Genomic DNA, 19,070 nt, shown 5'->3' on the forward strand with positions numbered 1-19,070 from the left:
ACATTAAACAACAAATTTGAGCGATAAAAAGTATTTTCAGCAAGATTAAACAACAAATTTAAGTAAAATAGAGAGTTATTCAACAAAAATAACATTCAAGTTCATATTAGGACGAGAAAAAAGAATCAGAAAAAGAGGTGCAAGCCTTTTTCATCGTTTTTAGGGAGGAGACGAGGAGCTCAATTGTTGGAGCGTCCGGTGGTGCAAGTCCGGTGGTGGTAGTGCGTCTAGTCTGGACGCCAACGACACAGGAGGAAGAGACGGGGTTGGAGAAGATCGGCGATGGAGGAGCAGTTGATTGTGAGGAAAAGTGGAAGGATGTAGAAGGCGCTGATAGAAAAAAAAAAAAAAAAAGACATCTGTTTTTTCTTTTTTGTTTAGGTTAAAATGAGTTTGCAGACCTTAGAAGTCATTCTGTGCCAAGAAGACCTCGCACACAGACATTTTTAGATATGCGCACTTCCGAAAAACAAACACTCTGTGATGCCATATGTCTGCGCTGCGTAGTTATAAGTGGTTGCGCAGATCTTCTAAAAAAACAAACAACCCCTTAGCTATGTGCTTGCAAAACAAGCTAATAGCTGAAAGATGTAGTTTTTATTGGTATATATCGTTCAACAAAAATAGTTAGCATTTACATATGTAAATTTACGTAAAAACTAAAAGTTATCTACGAAAAACTATTTGAAGTAACTTTTTTATTAAGAGTTTTTTTATTTTTATTTTTTAAGATAAAAGCTTGTACTGTGGAAAAAATTATATTTTTAATTCGATTTTTTTAAACTCCTAAGACTACTCCCATTAGGCTAAGAAGAGTGATAACACTCCTAACACCTTGCCACATCAGCTTTTGATTGCCACCTCATTTTTTTTTCCATTTAGCACCTAATCTTAGCATTTTGTAGAGAGTGGTAACACTCCTAACACTCTATTTTTTTTTGATATTTTTTCTTTTTCTAATTCAATTAAATTACTTTATTTTAATACACAAACATTTTTTGTGCACAAATATTAAACAAATTTTATTTTTTTAAACCACAAACAATTAATATAATATAAATTTTTTTTAAACACAAACATTTCATATAATATAAATCAAAACCATCTTTTCTTGAATATCTTTTCAAGTATATTTCTTTTTGTTTCCTCTCTTCCAAATCCGTTATCCCACTTTGGAGTTGCAATATCGGAGGAAATATAACATCTGTTAATGTAAAAATGCACAATTTTAGCACATAATGAGCAGATTTTAATCATTCATTTTTCAGAACTTGAGATAGAAACGGAAATGATTAGTTTTGAAAGGTTACTCACCATAAAAGTCTTTGATGCTTGCTCTCCATTCTTGAACACACATGGTAGTTTTGCCATCAACAAACGTCTGTTTTCCCATCAAGATTTGTAAGTTTAATGCAAGTTTTCCCATCAAGATTTGTAAGTTTAATGCAAGGGCAAATCTTTGGTTCTTTCTCACAAAAATTGCCCTCACATTCCTATATCCATATCTTAGGTCAATACTTGTGGTGTGTGGATATGGTCACCACCTTGTGGTCTCTTTGCAGATATGTAACAATAAATTAGTAGGATTAAAAGATATTTGTACATGTTTGTGAAATCATATCATTCTTCATGAAATTAGGCATTACAATTGTAACGCCCGTAGATCCGAGGCTAGTCAATTTAGAGACGTTCAGCGTCAAAAATGACTTTTTGATGGAATATTATTGAGAATGAGTAATCTTAACCAAGTTGTAGTATATTTTACAAGGATTCCGTACATATAAAGAACGCCGAAAACCGAAATCCGAGTTATAAAGGAGAAGTTATGACCTGTCGAAGTTTCGCGACAGAACCGGCACGACACTATATGAAGTAAAATACGAATTTAAGATAGAGCGATATCTAGCCTTAGTGATCTAAACGAAAGTCGTGGAATACGTTAAACCGAGAGCGTGCATAAAAAGAACGTCTAAATCTGACTTCGTATGAGGAAGTTATTATTTTTCGAAGTTTCGACTTAGCGGTATACAGCCCAAATCTCAAAATTGAGATCGAGTGATATTTTGTCGAAACAATCTAAACGAGAATCAAAGATCCCGTCGTTAGTAGTCCAACGGTAAAAAGACAGACGAAAACGGACGTCGGATGAAGAAGTTATGATTTTATAACGGAGTTTTCCTGTCCCGGCCTACTAAAAATAATATAATAAAAATAAAGTCAAAATTAGCCGACGGAGTCTAAATGAAAGTTGTAGAGCATAGTCTCACCTACGCGTGGATATAAATAACGTCGAAAACGGAGCTCGTATGCAAAAGTTATGAATTTTTTAAGTTCGAGGCACGCATACCAAAGCTTATCCGAAGAGTACGCCCAGCGTACTGCTTGTAGAGGGAGTACGCCCAGCGTACTCTGAATTTACGCCCAACGTAATCGCAGGGATCAGCCCCTATAAATAGAACTCAAGGGTTGCCGAGTTTTGTTGCTCATTTCTTCTCTCTGACTTGTTATTGCCACGATTTGCGTGCAACTTATACCCCGAAGCCCCGCTATCATTACCGAGACCCGAAGCAAGTCCTGAAGCCCCGAGGATCCCGAGAAGTAAATTTTCCGAGCCAAAACTCTGCCCGCGAGAGGCCTGGTTTTCAAGAAAGCATCCCGGTTTCACCGGAGAATTTCTACTCGAAGAGCCGTAGTGCTGCCCGATCATCGTCTTATCAAGTGAGTGCATAGTCCCTTTCATGAACATGATTTTAATACAAGTATTGTTTGAATGTATTAAATATATGATTTGTGTGAGTTATTCGATGATGTCTGAATTAAGTGTTAAAGAACATACCTAATTGTTTACGATAACATAGGTTAAAGAGTAAACCTAAGGTTTGTTATAATGGTTATGGGGCAATATCTCTTTATGAGTACGAGTGATATATATACGGAGAATAGAACTTTAAAATATGTCATTGATCCGGAAGCATGGATTAGACATAGTTATTCGTCCCTAGTCCAAGAGTATGGATTGGACTTAGTTAATTGTCATTAATCCGGGAGTATGGATTAAGACTTAGTCAGTTGTCATTAATCCGGGAGTATGGATTAAGACATAGTCAGTTGTCCTTAGTCCGGGAGTATGGACAGGACATATAATCTGTCATTAATCCGGGAGTATGGATTAAGACATAATTAGTTGCCCTTAGTCCGGGAGTATGGACATGACATAGTTATTTGTTATTAGATCCGGGAGTATGGATCATGTCGAGAGGTTAGTTTTAGATCCGGGAGTATGGATCAGGTCGAGAGGTTAGTTTTTAGTCTCGTTGAGAGGATTGACAGGGTGGGGTAAGAGTTGGTTATATATATATATATATATATATATATATATATATATATATATATATATATATGTATATATATATATATATATATATATATATATATAATTTTTATATATTGTGTGAATTCTAAATTATATATATGTTATAACATTGTGGGATTGAAATCCCTATGTACTCACCAGGTTTCCCAAGCTGACCCACTCAAGCTTATTTGTATCACAGGTGTCGATACGAAGCTACCTTACACTGAGAGATTAAAGGAGATGTAGATCACTAGTGTAAATAAATATAAGGTCTGTTTATGCTTATGTTTCAGTATTGACGATGACATCCCAAAGTTTTAAAATGAATAAAAATACATTTCTTCGGAAATGCTTTGATAACGTATTTGTCATGTTTTTCTGGGAACAAATTCCGCAAGATTTTTATTAAAAAAAGTACTCTGATTTTTATAAAGCATAAACAAAATCGGTCTTTTCTGGCCGTGAAATTTGGGGATGTCACAGTTGGTATCAGAGCATTAGTTTAAGAGAACTAGGAATTTGTAGGAAATTTCTAGACTTAAACTTAGAATGCTAAGTAATGATCGTGAAGAGTGTGTCTAAAATATTTTAGGTAGTACACCTAAATTGACACGAGCACTAGTTTATTTTAGGAAAGATGCCTAAAATGCCTTTATGTGCTAAATGCTATATGCTATTATTTGTTCGGATCTATGGTCTGTTGCTGACCGGATCTGGAAATTTTATGTGCTCAGGTTTCTAAACGTTTAATTACGATATTAGAACTGGCATGTAAATCTTCGAAGTAATGAGGAGGAATATGTGTCTAAACCTTCCTCTATCTATATTCTCGTCTCGATACATCGAACGACTGCTTTGGTGTGCAGAACATTATGGTGAAGACTCGTAGAGAATTGAGTAAATGGAGGAAATGAAAGGCTTATGATAGTGAATGACACCTATCGGAAGATATCGTAAGAGTGGTATCTTGCCTTTAGAATATGTCTGATAAAATGACAGAACGTTTAGAGGAGTACGGTACGTCTGAAGTACACCTTCGAGTGGCAGGATGATGGAACGATTGGTGTAATTCTTGAAGTTGTCCCATCGTTTGGAATTTCCATCACCAACCGAGTTGAAGTAGAATTGATGATTAACGATACGCATGGAAGAAGTCCTAGTAGAGTCTAGGAAAATTTTATGATTAATTGGACACATTCGTATGTGTTAAATTGTTTTGTGATTTTAGGACTTGGGGACTGCGAGACAATACTTGGGACGAGTATGAGTAGGTGTGAATAGTAGTAGAGATCTATACTACTGGAAGCACATGACTCACGCTTGGATCAGGGAAAGTCACAAGGTTACCAAGAAGCTAGTAGTTGATTATGTTTTTATTCAAGTATGTCGTTACCATTGTTTCGGTAATGACTAAGAAGATGATTGTTATTCTGACCCTAGTGGTCATATCAAATTGAGTGGGGATACGATGAGTTTGTTACGTGGTTCCAAGAACTGAGTTCGATGTAGCATTTGACTGAAGTCAGAAGATTGAAATCAATGCGATCATTGGTAACGCGCTCATTATTAATGAAGTTTGTAGCTAGAAATGCTACATGTTAAAATGTGGTTATATTGCATTAGAATATGAAGGAAGGTATATTCCAATCTGGAGTTTGACTCTAAGAGACTTGAGTCTAAGCGTTGCATCATGCGATGAGAGGTCATTAGAGCACGACCCATCGGTCTGTGACAATAGATAAAGGAAAGTATTTATCCTAAGAAGAAGAAGGAGTCCACAATAAGGACTTATTTTGTAACTCGTAGGTTACGATTGAAAGTCCAACATAGGACGAAGAACAGGTGCAAGATTGAGCATCGCCTGCGGTCAAGAAGTCCAAGAGTTAGATACTCATTCGAAGAAACATAGAAGTTACGATTATTACCTAGGATGAAAATATAAAGTATGGAATCATTATACAAGTCCTATTTTCGTTGATGATTTCGAGACGTAATCATCCTAAGGGAGAGATATTTGTAACGCTCGTAGATCCGGGCTAGTCAATTTAGAGACGTTCAGCGTCAAAAATGACTTTTTGATGGAATATTATTTAGAAGGAGTAATCTTAACCAAGTTGTACTATATGTTACAAGGATTCCGTACATATAAAGAACGCCGAAATCCGAGTTATAACGGAGAAGTTATAACCTGTCGAAGTTTCACGACGGAACCGGCACGACACTATATGACGTAAAATACGAATTTAAGATAGAGCAATATCTAGCCTTGGTGATCTAAACAAAAGTCGTGGAATACGTTAAACCGAGAGCGTGCATAAAAAGAACGTCTAAATCTGACTTCGTATGAGGAAGTTATGATTTTTCGAAGTTTCGACTTAGCGGTATACAGCCCAAATCTCAAAATTGAGATCGAGTGATATTTGGCTGAAACAATCTAAACGAGAATCGAAGATCTCGTCGTTAGTAGTCCAACGGTAAAAAGATAGACGAAAACGGATGTCGGATGAAGAAGTTATGATTTTATAACGGAGTTTTCCTGTCCCGGCCTACTAAAAATAATATAATAAAAATAAAATCAAAATTAGCCAACGGAGTCTAAATGAAAGCTGTAGAGCATAGTCTCACCTACGCGTGGATACAAAGAACGTCGAAAACAGAGCTCGTATGCAAAAGTTATGAATTTTTGAAGTTCGAGGCACGCTTACCAAAGCTTATCCGAAGAGTACGCCCAGCGTAACCGAAGTACGCCCAACGTACTGCTTGTAGAGGGAGTACGCCCAGCGTACTCTGAAGTTACGCCCAACGTAATCGCAGGGATCAACCCCTATAAATAGAACTCAAGGGCTGCCGAGTTTTGTTGCTTATTTCTTCTCTCTCACTTGTTATTGCCTCGTTTTGCGTGCAACTTATACCCCGAAGCCCCGATATCATTCCCGAGACCCGAAGCAAGTCCCAAATCCCCGAGGATCCCGAGAAGTAAAGTTTCCAAGCCGAAACTCTGCCCGCGAGAGGCCCGGTTTTCAAGAAAGCATCCCGGTTTCACCGGAGAATTTCTACTCGAAGAGACGTAGTGCTGCCCGATCATCGTCTTATCAAGTGAGTGCATAGTCCCTTTCATGAACATGATTTTAATACAAGTATTGTTTGAATGTATTAAATATATGATTTGTGTGATTTATTCGATGATGTCTGAATTAAGTGTTAAAGAACGTACCTGATTGCAGTGTTGTAAAAATCGGTCTAGGCGGCCGATTAATCGGGGATTAATCGCTAGGCGGTCTTCAACCGAATAGGATTAAGGCTAATCGGTCGGCTTAATCGGTTTTGGTCAAAGAGGGTCAAAGTCGAAGCTAGACGGTTCTAATCGGTCCTAGGCAGCCCTAATCGGTTCTAGGCGGCCTAATCGGCCAAATTTTCAAATGTTGAAAATTTTAAATATTAAACCGAAATTTTCAAAATTTCAAAAGTTGATAGTATTTCAATGTTCAACTAATATATAAAAAAAATTTTAAAAAAAATTAAATTTTAAACTTTTTCTCCAAAATTTTCAAAATTTCAATGTTTTCAAATATGCAAATACCCAAATTTACTCCGTTTCTTAAGATAAATTAAAATTTGAATAACTCTTCTTATTAATTGGATGATAAATTGTTGTGCTTGTTAAACTAATTATTTAACTTTTATGCTTATTTATTTATATTCTTACGATTAAAGTTAGATTTATAAATTTTTGAATAATTTTCTTAATAATTAATGGTCCCCGATTAATCTCCCAATTACTCCCCGCCTAGTCGATTAATCCTTAGACCCCAGGCCACCGACTAGCTAACGTCTAACGTTTTCTGCAACCTTGCCTGATTGTTTACGATAACTTAGGTTAAAGAGTAAACCTAAGGTTTGTTATAATGGTTATGGGGCAGTATCTCTTTATGAGTACGAGTGATATATATACGGAGAATAGAACTTTAAAATATGTCATTGATCAGGAAGCATGGATTAGACATATTTATTCGCCCCTAGTCCGAGAGTATGGATTGGACTTAGTTAATTGTCACTAATCCGGGAGTATGGATTAAGACTTAGTCAGTTGTCATTAATCCGGGAGTATGGATTAAGACATAGTCAGTTGTCCTTAGTCCGGGAGTATGGACAGGACATATAATCTGTCATTAATCCGGGAGTATGGATTAAGACATAATTAGTTGCCCTTAGTCCGGGAGTATGGACAGGACATAGTTATTTGTTATTAGATCCGGGAGTATGGATCAGGTCGAGAGGTTAGTTTTAGATCCGGGAGTATGGATCAGGTCGAGAGGTTAGTTTTTAGTCTCGTTGAGAGGATTGACAGGGTAGGGTAAGAGTTGGTTATATATATATATATATATATATATATATATATATATATATATATATATATATATATAATTTTTATATATTGTGTGAATTCTAAATTATATATATGTTATAACATTGTGGGATTGAAATCCCTATGTACTCACCAGGTTTCCCAAGCTGACCCACTCAAGCTTATTTGTATCACAGGTGTCGATACGAAGCTACCTTACACTGAGAGATTAAAGGAGATGTAGATCATTAGTGTAAATAAATGTAAGGTCTGTTTATGCTTATGTTTCAGTATTGACGATGACATCCCAAAGTTTTAAAATGAATAAAAATACATTTCTTCGGAAATGCTTTGATAACGTATTTGTCATGTTTTTCTGGGAACAAATTCCGCAAGATTTTTATTAAAAAAAGTACTCTGATTTTTATAAAGCATAAACAAAATCGGTCTTTTCTGGCCGTGAAATTTGGGGATGTCACAACAATGCCACTTCACTTGACACCATAGTGCTTCATGAATTTGTGAAAGCATATCCACTTAACCTCGTAGTGTTCACCATCCTTATTTTCATCAGCTGAATCTATGTATGAACTAAATTACTCACTGATCTTAATTCATATTCATTGAACAAACCCTAGCTACTCCCTCATTTCCTTGTTCCAATTTGAGGCGTCAAGGACAATTTAACCAGCTTAACTTTATTGACAGACAAATTAAAAATCTAAAAAACACCCCACCTGATAATGCCCTTTACACACAAGAAAATAAATGTAAACAACAATGTTTAATTAAATTGCGAAAAAAAATCTCGCCAAAAGAACCAAAGGCGAAGCACAACCAAATGGAGCGAAAAGAGAAAGCAAAAGAATCACTAACAGGCCACAAAGTAACCCGCAGCAGCGATGGGAGTTGTGGAGCTTTATCCTGCCGCCGTAAAAAGCCCAGAAAGCGATGGTGCAGAAGAAGATGATGACGAAGAAGAGGCGAACCCTTTTGAGTATTGGGGAAAAAACTAAAACCTCATATCATAAGTGGTGGTGCTGTAAATCAAGAACAACAAGAAGAAGATATGAAGCCTTTTGATTATTGGGGCAAAAACCAGAACCTCAAATCATAAAGTGGTTTAGGTTTTAGTCAAAGAATTGAGAACCAATCGAAAAAAAGCCTTTCTCTCTTTCTCTTCTCTCTAGTTCCTTGGCGAGATGTTCTTAGCGAGGCTCTTAGCATAACTTAGGGGGTGGTGTAGCGAGTTGCTAGCGAGGGTAGTGGCGAGGCTTAGCACCTTCCATTCCCTTAAGCCTTAGTGACTAAAACCAACCCAACCATTCATTAAAATATATTTTCTCTTTCATCTATATACCCAACTGTTAACGTTACCTAACGGCCACGTTAAATGTAACAGAGACGTTACTGCCTTGGCTGAGACCCGGTCTTGGCCCCAGAGAGCCAAAGCCGGAGCAACTGCTCATTTCTCGTGACAAGGGAAGAACATCCCATGTGATCTCCTCATTCACCCACAACCAATGAGAAAGCAACAAATAGCCTGGGTGACGCCCAAAACTGACGTCACCTGGCGGTTGGTTAGCGTGAATAGCTCTCCCAGTAAGAGGAGGCCACGTATCACGCTCACGAGAGACGGTCCCTACGATCTGTTAGTAACAGGTATAAAATGATCTCTTTCGTCTCAAGGGAGGGATCCATCTTCTTTCTCACGAAGATTACCCGAAGATTTCTCTCTTACCCTAGACTAACTTGATCATCGGAGCGACGTCCCGGGAGAACACCCGGTCGTCCTCTAACGGTTCTTCTATGATTGTGTTCTTAGGAAAACTCCCAAAGCAGTTACATCATCAAGCATCCAAACCCCTTGAAAAGCATGTCACAACACCAACCAACCAAAACAATTTTTATCAACTTCATTAAGGCTATTCTCATCACAACCAAAACCAACACAACTATCTATTAAATAAATAGTTTTTCTCTCTTCCACCTACCAAATCCAACTAAACCCAACTTTTTACATCCATTAGCAAACCAACTCAAACAATTTTTTTATTATATAAATAATAAACTTTAAGATTATTTTTTATTCTACAAATATTTATTAGAAAAATTAAAAAATAATTTATTTAGTTTGATTAATAAATTATTTATTTTAAATATAAAACTAAAAAAATATTTTACATTTATAAAACAAACTTAATAAAATAGATAAACAGAGTTACAATCAAAACATGAAATACAAGATTATAGATACGGAAGATGCAAACTACATAATTATCCATTAATGCCAAATTTTTGTCATATATGCTCAATCAACTCGTTTTTTAGAGTGTTATGAGTTTCTTAATTGCAAAGTTGTGCCTTATTGGTCATATAACCGGATAGGTCTACAATTCGTTGAGTGAAATATTATAAATTTTGATCGTCATCTTCAATATAGGGTCTTCGTTTCCGGATTGTAGGTCTGCCATTTAGAAATTCGGATGGATCAAAATAGTGAAGGTATGTACAACGTTCATCCTCCACAATCATATTATGAATGATAATAAATGCAATCATAATTTTCCCGATCATATCATTTTCTAGCGGCCTCTTGATGTTCAATATCATGTTTCCCGATATACACCAACCCACTTTTGTCCATTTTCACTAAGCCGTTTAAAACGACCTCTCATTTGATCTTCGTTCCTGCTATTTAGCTTTTCTGGATTTTCAACCCGAGCGGCATCATACAATTCCTTTATTTGTGCCCACAATGTTGTTTTTTTTTTTGGTTTTTTTCACGCTTCTTATCTTCACTAGCAAAACACCATGTTGACATTAAAGCGACATTTTCTGTAGCATCCTATTTATTTCTCCGTGGTTGTTTTTCAGTATTTTGTGATGTTTGAAGATTATTTGTGACAGGATTTTGGTTGAGATTTGAAAAAAACGAAGAATTTTCAAAATATTGACCATTAGAACAATTTTGAGAGTCTCCAAGATTTATATAAAAATTTGGAAACTCATCGTCCATATTTAAAAATACAAATCAAAAGGGATTAAAATATAAAATGAGGATTGGGTATGAAGATATATGATATCATACTCTTTTATAGATAAATTTTTTTTTACAATTTTCAGTATTTTTTTTAAATGGATAATGTTAAATTTTATTAAATATACAACTTTATCCTATAAAAATATAAGCTTTAATTAGTATGAGGGCGCGTGGTATAAAATAAAGAAAAATAATCCGGCTAATTGATGTACCCACTGCGTCCGTGGGTTTTGTCACAATTTCTTAATTTTTTAATATTATTTTGACAACCAACTAGCTTTTTTTCACCAAACGGCATGGTCTAACAACCCAAACCAAACTAACCTTTTATTATTATAAAATAATTAAAACTAAACAAAAATATATGAATATTAGTCTTTATTTGTTGTGAAAAAATATTATAAATCTAGGTCTATTTTTTATTTTAATTTTTAAAAAGATAAAAGCCTAATTTAATATTTATAAGATTTATTTAAGAAAAAAAAAAGAAAAAAAAAACAATTGAAAGTTAACACAAATAGTCGCGACTTTGTTTGGTGGACCGACGCCTCCTCTCCTTAGTTGACCATTTTTCTTTATTTCTCATTCTTGTGTCGCCTTGAACCATATCTTTTTTCGGTTATTGGATATGGATATGCCTTCACAAATACAACCCATGATGGATATATTCAATCTGCAAGATAGTAATCATGCTTGTAGAGTTCTTCATTTAGATAAAATAAACAATCGGGTCTTGTTTAATGATATTTCTCATCAAACAGTGGTGATTGGTAAATGACGTTTAAATCATTGTTCGAACCGACTACACCATAGAATGACAAAACTGCAAATTTGGTCCTTGTGGTTTATAAAAATCTTTGGATGGGGTCCAAAAAGTTTCCAGCTTGCACAGAAGGTCCAAAATCAAGGTTTTCTTGGTTTTTAGTCCAAAAAAACTTGAAAAGATGGTTCTACCCTTATTTATTTACTTTTACATTTTTTTTACATTTTATTAACATTTCAATAATAATAATAATAAGAAAATGGGTAAAACTCTATCTCTCTTACATCTCTTTCTCCCTCCCTCCACCGATACTTCTCTCTCTCTCTCTCTCTCTCTCTCTCACACACACACACACATACACATACATACAGTGTATTTTCATCAGAGAACTTTGTATTCTCTCTGTACCTTCAAAAATCATCTCCACAAGAACAGACACTCACAAAACTCTACACACACACAAAGAAAATTAAACACACACACATAGTAAAAAAATTCAGTTTTGCTAAACCTTATATATGATTCTCCAGCTCCGACGATTAAAGACCCATCGACGAATTCCCCTTCTCCGTTCTTCGTGCCACTGAGTTGTGCTTCACCGACTATTACTAGGGTTTCATCTATAGATTCAAGACCCACTGACGATTTCTCCAACTCTGGCGATAGCTCTAGACATGTATCGGTGGTGGAAGCTCCTACATGTAGCAGTGGTGGGATCACAAACAAAAGGATGAAAACATGTAGCAATAGTGGAATCACTATTAAACCCTCTTTTCAATGATGTATCCTTCAAAATCTCGATACACTTGAGTCAATCCAAACCTCAATTTCTATGCAAACTGTCTTATTGCAGTGAAATTATGGAACCCCCAAATGGAATATGGTTTAGACTGAACACAATCACAACAAATCGAGAAAATTTTGAAAACCCATCTCTTCAAACACTCAGAGAAGATGATTAGTTGAACCCCTTCGTGAAGCAATCTTGCCATAATTTCTCAGAAACGACGATCTCAGTCATAGTTTGTTTCCCCTTCTACATCACTCTCTTGTTGATTTCAAAAGTTGTTGTAGTGTGCTTAGTTGAATACACTTATTCTCAAAAGAAATTTGATTCATCCAAGTTCTAAGTGATTTTACAAATGATCTGGAGATGAATTATGTGAACATACCAGGAATTATGTGGGTGGGGTTTTGCAGTTTTGATGATGGGATGCTATTTCCAAGTTGTAGAATGGTGTGTTAGAGAAGACGAATAGAGAGAGAGAGAGAGAGAGAGAGAGAGAGAGAGAAAACGTATGGGTGGGTGGGGGATAGTACATTTCTTTTCTATTTATTTTTAAGTTAAAGTGGTATTAGAATAATTGTAAAAAAAAGAAATTAAAAGGGTATAATCGTCTTTTCAAGTTTTTTTGGACTAAAAACCTAGAAAACCCTTGATTTTGGACTTTCTGTGCAAGCTGGAAACTTTTTGGATCCCATCCAAAGATTTTTGCAAACCACCAGGACCAAATTTGCAGTTTTTTCCCATAGAATGCATGTCAAAACCATAAATCTTGTGATGTCACCGCTTCTAGTATCATTGATGGATATTGATGGTCACCCCTCATGTATTGGTCTCTTAATTCCGTTGGACAATTCCTCCAATTCCAATGTGTGCAGTCAATGCTACCAAGCATTCCACAGAATCCATGTCTAGCTGCATGTGCTTCATACAAAAGTTAAATGTCAGTGGATGTTAGACGGCGTAAATATTCCGCATTATACATTTGGACAACACTGTAGCAAAAGTTTTCAAGAGCTTCACGAGAAGTTCTTTCTGACATATTCAGATACTCATCTAACGAGTCTGGGTTATAACCCTACGCTAATTAACATATTGTTGATGTGCATTTTTGTAGCGCACTGAAACTTCTTTGATTTGTTGCATCCCATGTTGTTTGAAAATAATGATAATTCATCTCCAGGTCACCAACAAGTCGCATAAACAAACTTTTTCTCATACGGAACCTTTTAGTGAATTGTGCGTGACTATAGGTTGAATCATCCGCAAAATAATGACGGATCAACAGTCATTCAACCTCTAAACGATCTATGTGGATTGTGTTTCTCCTTTGAATGTTGTTTGAACTAGCATTATTCTTAAGAAGAAGTTGTGCATTACGAGACAATACATGTAACAAATTATTGTTGATAAGTTCATCCTCACATGATGAACTATCATCGTTAACTTCCATTACTATTTTCCGAACGTTTTGATTCGCTTTGAAAAGAGAGAAAATATAGAGAGTAAATGAAACAAACATAAATATATATAGATAATTAAACAAGAATATATATATATATATATATATATATATATATATATATATATATATATATATATATATATATATAATGAAACAATGGTACATATAGATAATCTTAATAAAAACTAGAAAGGTTACCCCCGCTACGCGGGGGCCAAAAGCTTTCAATGTTGTTTGCGAATCGATAAATATGACAGACGTAGAAAGTGCAAGGATGAAAAGCTCGGACTTTGCCCCGAACCGTTTTTTTCATGTTTTTATGAAAAAATGTAAAAGTTTTGACTGCAAGGACCAGAAGTGTCAAAATGGCTAAAGAATTAAAGGGGTAGGAATTAGCAACTTTTTAGAAAAGGGATCAAAGTTGTCAAACCGTTAAAGTTTTGTGGCCAAACTTTAAAGAGCAAAAGGTTCCTAAAAAGTGTAAAAATATTGATTGTAAGGACCAAAAGTGTCAAAATGGTTAAAGAATGAGGAGAAAAGTTGCCAAAAAACATCCAGTTTTAATGAAAAAATGTAAAAGTTTTGACTGCAAGGACCAGAAGTGTCAAAATGGCTAAAGAATTAAAGGGGTAGGAATTTGCAACTTTTTAGAAAAGGGATCAAAGTTGTCAAACCGTTAAAGTTTTGTGGCCAAACTTTAAATATTAAAAGGTTCTTAAAAAGTGTAAAAATATTGGTTGCAAGGACCAAAAGTGTCAAAATGGTTAAAGAATGAGGAGCAAAGTTGCCAAAAAACATCCAAATTTATTATTCCTAACTTTGAAGCCCAATAATAATACAGGGACAAAAAAATGACAAGTTTACTATTCCTTTTCTTCATAACTTTAATATATATATAATAATAAAAATAAAAATAATAAATATAATAATAAAGAGAAAGATTCTGATAGTTTGGATTTTGAAAATCTAAAGAAAAAAATGAAATATCTTGACTTGAACCACCTTGTGTAGCTTTACGTCTTTGGCTAGAACCAGTTTGTTTATCTTTGCCTCGAGAATCCATTGAAGGTAATTACCGAAGAAATTGAGCAAATTATATAAATTTTGAGAGAAAACACACTACAAATGAATGAAATGTGTATTCATTTTTATAAACTTAAATAAAACAAAACAAAAAATAAAAAATAAAGAAAAGCACACGTATTCTTCAAACATACTATCTCATAACCAACTTTGTGGGCCACCACCAACTCCAAATGATCCCATGACCAACATGATGGAAGTCTTTAATTTCCCCAAAGTCCAAAACAAAGGAACAACCGTTCGACCTCATTTCACTTGGACCATGGAGAATGGGTGTCAAAAGAATTTGGTAAGGCTGATGTAGAGCTCAACATGTTATGGAGCTCAACATGTTATGGGTACATCACCCCCACCTCTAACATGTTGTGAAAATCATCCATTCTCGGCATTGCATTACTGAAGAGAGAGAAAACCGTATGTGTACTACACCTTCACCTCTTCCAACAATGTTTTTCGCTTTCTATTGGAAAAATTATAGATTATGAAGATTAAAAACGCAACAATGATCATATCATTGCCACAAAACGTCATGTTCGGTTTGCATTTTCTCAACATTTGCTTGTGACAAGACAAGATAACATAATAAGCATCGATAAATAATAATTACACTTACATTCAATTCACTAGTCATTCATACAAACTTTACAACCCCCCAACACTTTTTAACTTTTAAGTTTTCAACAGACAAACACAACACCCCTACCTTCAAGACTTGAACCCTCTGCACAATTTATCAACACTTGGGAAAATGCAATTTCATCAGACAGAATCTATCAATTACACCAATCCGAATCCATCCATATTATATAACTTCATCTTCATTTCCCATACATTAAAAAAAGCATGTGGGCGACAACATGTACCTCGTGTTGTCAAAGTTGTACATCACTCCAGATTTATAAGCCTTTTCAAGTTTCAACCAATCAATCCTCAAAAAACTGATTTCACATGACTTTTGTCAACAGTTTATGGTTGTTGGATACAAATCTCAAACTTGCATAATGGACATGATGCATTGATTTTCAGCCATTTATCAACACATTCTGTATGAAAGAAATGTGTGCATGGAAGCTCTCTCAACAAATCATCATCTCTATATTTAGCCAGACAAATACAACAAACCTACACCATTATAAAATCCACCTCACCATTAACCAGATAATTAAAAATAGTATCTAAATTAGTATATTAAGAACTTACAGCATCTTCTCCAGAGATAGGGCGTTCATTTTCTGTCCCAGGTGCTAGAATCCCACCTTCATCAACTCCTGAATCATACTCCTTAGATTCGTTTTTCAGAGCTCTCTTTAGCTTGAATTTGTGTGTTGGAAGAGCATTAATGGAGTCTTGATTTGCTCCTCTGATTTGATTCATATCCTCACGGATTCCAAGGATAGAAACAATACAAGGAAAGCAACAACATATCATTCCACATAAAATGAAAGGCATTGCATACCCTATACAACTTATGGCAAGGAAAACTATACTTAACCTGCAACCAAGAAAAATTGTATGTTATAGTACCATTTTTAGATAGAAGGGTAAAATGGTCATTTAAGAACTAAGAGTAGCACCTGTACAAATTGGGAGCATCAATAGAAGATGATTGGTCTCCAAATATCCAAACATTGCCAACTACAAACCATACAGCAAAGAAACAATCCACAGCCATCTTGAAATGATCCACTAACATATTAACCCTACAAGAGGAAAATCATAAAATGATGGAGTAATAATCATGTAGCAGATGAGGGCAAAGTTGTAAATTACCTGACATTTGAACCCACAACATTTAAACCATTCCAAGCATCTGAAGATGTTGTAGTAGTAGTTGTTTGACGAGTTTGCTCTTCTGAAGAGGGAGCAAATGAGATTGTTATGTAAGAATTTGGTTCTGGTGGAGTGTTTTCTGAACGTGGCTGCCCGAGTTGAGCTGACCGCTGCCCGGAAGCTTGATTCCGGTGAAGATACCGCCAGTATAGCAGAGGCAGACATGCAGCACAGCCGGCGGCATAACCAATAACCCAAGCAAACAAAGGGTTTTGAGGGTTTTCATGTTGTGAGATTGATAAGACAACAATGGCAGCAACAATTTGTCCTAATGTGAATAATAACTCAATTGAAATCCATAATAATGTGTTGAATGGATTCCACCTTTCGCCCCTCCTGCCAGGTGGATTTGATCCATTTGATGGAGGTGGAGTAGAATCATTAGAATGAGATGACCCTGATGATGAAGCATCAGAGCTTCCTCTTTCCACATCAATAAAATGGTGGTTTTCGTGGTTTTCTGTGTGATCTATGAGCAAAGGGTAATCATCTGTTAGATTGTTGTGTTCTTGAGAGGTAACAGCCATATCCTAGTCCACAAAAAGTTTAGAAATGTCACATAATTGCTGATGCAATTGCACACAAAGGAATAAAGAAGAACACAGACATATTATGAATACACTCTTTAAGAGCATCTTCAAAGCCACTCTATTTTTGCTATTACACTTTACTTATAGTGTAAAATAGAGTAAAAGCTCCGACACTACTCTATTTTACACACATAAATAAAGAAATGAGTAGTTACACTATAAATTTGGAGTGTAAATATCTTCAATTTCAATGAACCACTTCCGCAAAAGTCAAACTCAAGCCGAGATAAAAAAAACCAAACCATGTTTTTTTGATAAATTATCGACGATTTTCACATAAAACAAACTGATGTGAAATCACTAATCCCTCGATTACAAATTGCTATAAAATTGGGAGCTGCGATTCAAAACCCTAGTTTTCAAAATCAACTACAGCATAACATCAAATAAACACCACCAAAGTTCGAGGGACCAATCGATATACTAATTCCGAAACAGCATAATAACCCAAGCTCATAACAATTACAAAAGAGAAACATATTAAAAGTACAGATAGAGTAAACAGAGAAAATGATATTGGAGACAAACAGTACTTGTAATCACACAAAAACGTACCAGTGATCTTACGTCTCAATTAAACGAATTTTGCAGAATGAAGAACCTTAATCGGGTGAATCGATGAGATTCGAACTTTTTGTTGTTTTTGATCGAAAAAGAAGCTCAGCTTCTATCGTTATTTAACTTTACCCGGCTTCTATCAGTTTGCTCAACGCAAAATAGAAAAATATCAATATGGATTTTTTATATATATTTTTTCTTTTTTAAATTGTATAATGTATATTGTACTAAGTTAATAAAAGATTTATAAAACATATTTATCATTAATAAGATTTAAGTTTTTTTTTAAATTTGTATTGATTATCTAAAATTTATATATATATATATATATATATATATATATATATATATATATATATATATATAACATATACGTTCAGTTATCGTGTTTTGTTTAAAAATGAATATTATTTAATATATGATTTTGAGTGTTGAGTTCTAACAAGATAGTTTTATGAAGAATTGAAGTAAAACTATGTTTAGAATCATTCAAGAAGTATTGGAAGTCTTATGATATTCCAATCAAAAGTCAATATTGAAATTAACAAAAATATAAAGTTGGAAATAAATAAAAAATAATGTATTTGAAAGTTGAAGATTATCTCGTTAGAAACATTTAGGCGAAAACCTCATCGAAATCCGAGTTATAACGAAGAAGTTATGATCAATCGAAGATCCGCGACAAAACCGGTAAAACACTATTTAGCGTAAAAAGTGAGTTTTCGATAAACTACTTTTTAGCTTTAGTGATCTAAATGAAAATCGTAGTATTCGTTAAACCGAGAATTTTTATAAAAAGAACGTCCAAATTTGACTTCGTATGAGGAAGTTGTGATTTTTCTAAGTTTCAGTATATCAGTATACAACTAAAAACTCGAAATAAAGATCGAGTGATTTTTAGCCGACACAACCTAAACGAGAATCGAAGGTCTCGTCAATAGTAGTACAACGGTAAAAAGACAGACGAAAACGGACATCGGATGAAGAAGTTATGAATTTTAACGGATTTTCCTGTCCCGGTCTGTTAAAAATAATAATATTAAAAATAAAGTCAAAATTAGCCAACAAAGTCTAAACGAAAGTTGTAGAGTATAATCTCGCCTACACGTGCATATAAAGAACGTCGAAAACAGAGCTCGTATGCGAAATTTATGAATTTTTGAAGATTTGGGCACAAAATCCGAGAAGCTTCGCATACTAGGCTCGGACTCGGCCACGTACAAGCCTCGCATGCGTGACGCGTGTCCGACTCGT

The 19,070-nt window shown here is 35.0% G+C and overlaps 1 protein-coding gene across 2 annotated transcripts; it reads right to left on the reverse strand.

The window, feature by feature from the left end:
- Positions 1-15,660: 15,660 nt before the first annotated feature.
- On the reverse strand, positions 15,661-17,964 carry LOC145132743 (E3 ubiquitin-protein ligase At1g63170-like). 2 transcript variants are annotated; one of them, XM_079067642.1, is made up of 5 exons: positions 17,826-17,964; positions 16,609-17,198; positions 16,413-16,538; positions 16,039-16,330; positions 15,661-15,960 (listed from the first exon to the last, which is right to left on the reverse strand). In XM_079067642.1, exons 2-5 carry the CDS (start codon positions 17,193-17,195, stop codon positions 15,805-15,807), a joined length of 1,161 nt encoding a protein of 386 aa, XP_078923768.1. In that variant the 5' UTR covers positions 17,196-17,198; positions 17,826-17,964; the 3' UTR covers positions 15,661-15,804. The 2 variants fall into 2 exon arrangements, with proteins under 2 accessions (XP_078923768.1, XP_078923767.1); XM_079067641.1 differs by having other exon boundaries at positions 17,814-17,953.
- Between the last annotated feature and the right edge of the window lie 1,106 nt (positions 17,965-19,070).

The sequence above is a fragment of the Lactuca virosa genome, chromosome 8, assembly GCF_052849685.1.
Source record: "Lactuca virosa cultivar CGN04683 chromosome 8, Lactuca_virosa_CGN04683_v6, whole genome shotgun sequence".
In the NCBI taxonomy this organism is placed as follows: domain Eukaryota; kingdom Viridiplantae; phylum Streptophyta; class Magnoliopsida; order Asterales; family Asteraceae; genus Lactuca; species Lactuca virosa.

What these genes read in the sequence shown, in the direction of transcription:
- LOC145132743 (XM_079067642.1), bottom strand. Translation starts at nt 17,195, where the DNA reads ATGGCTGTTACCTCTCAAGAACACAACAATCTAACAGATGATTACCCT. An exon ending in GTTGTGGGTTCAAATGTCAG is followed by an intron (nt 16,539 to 16,608) that starts GTAATTTACAAC and finishes TTCCTCTTGTAG; the next exon opens with GGTTAATATGTTAGTGGATC. An exon ending in CTATCTCTGGAGAAGATGCT is followed by an intron (nt 15,961 to 16,038) that starts GTAAGTTCTTAA and finishes ATAATGGTGTAG; the next exon opens with GTTTGTTGTATTTGTCTGGC.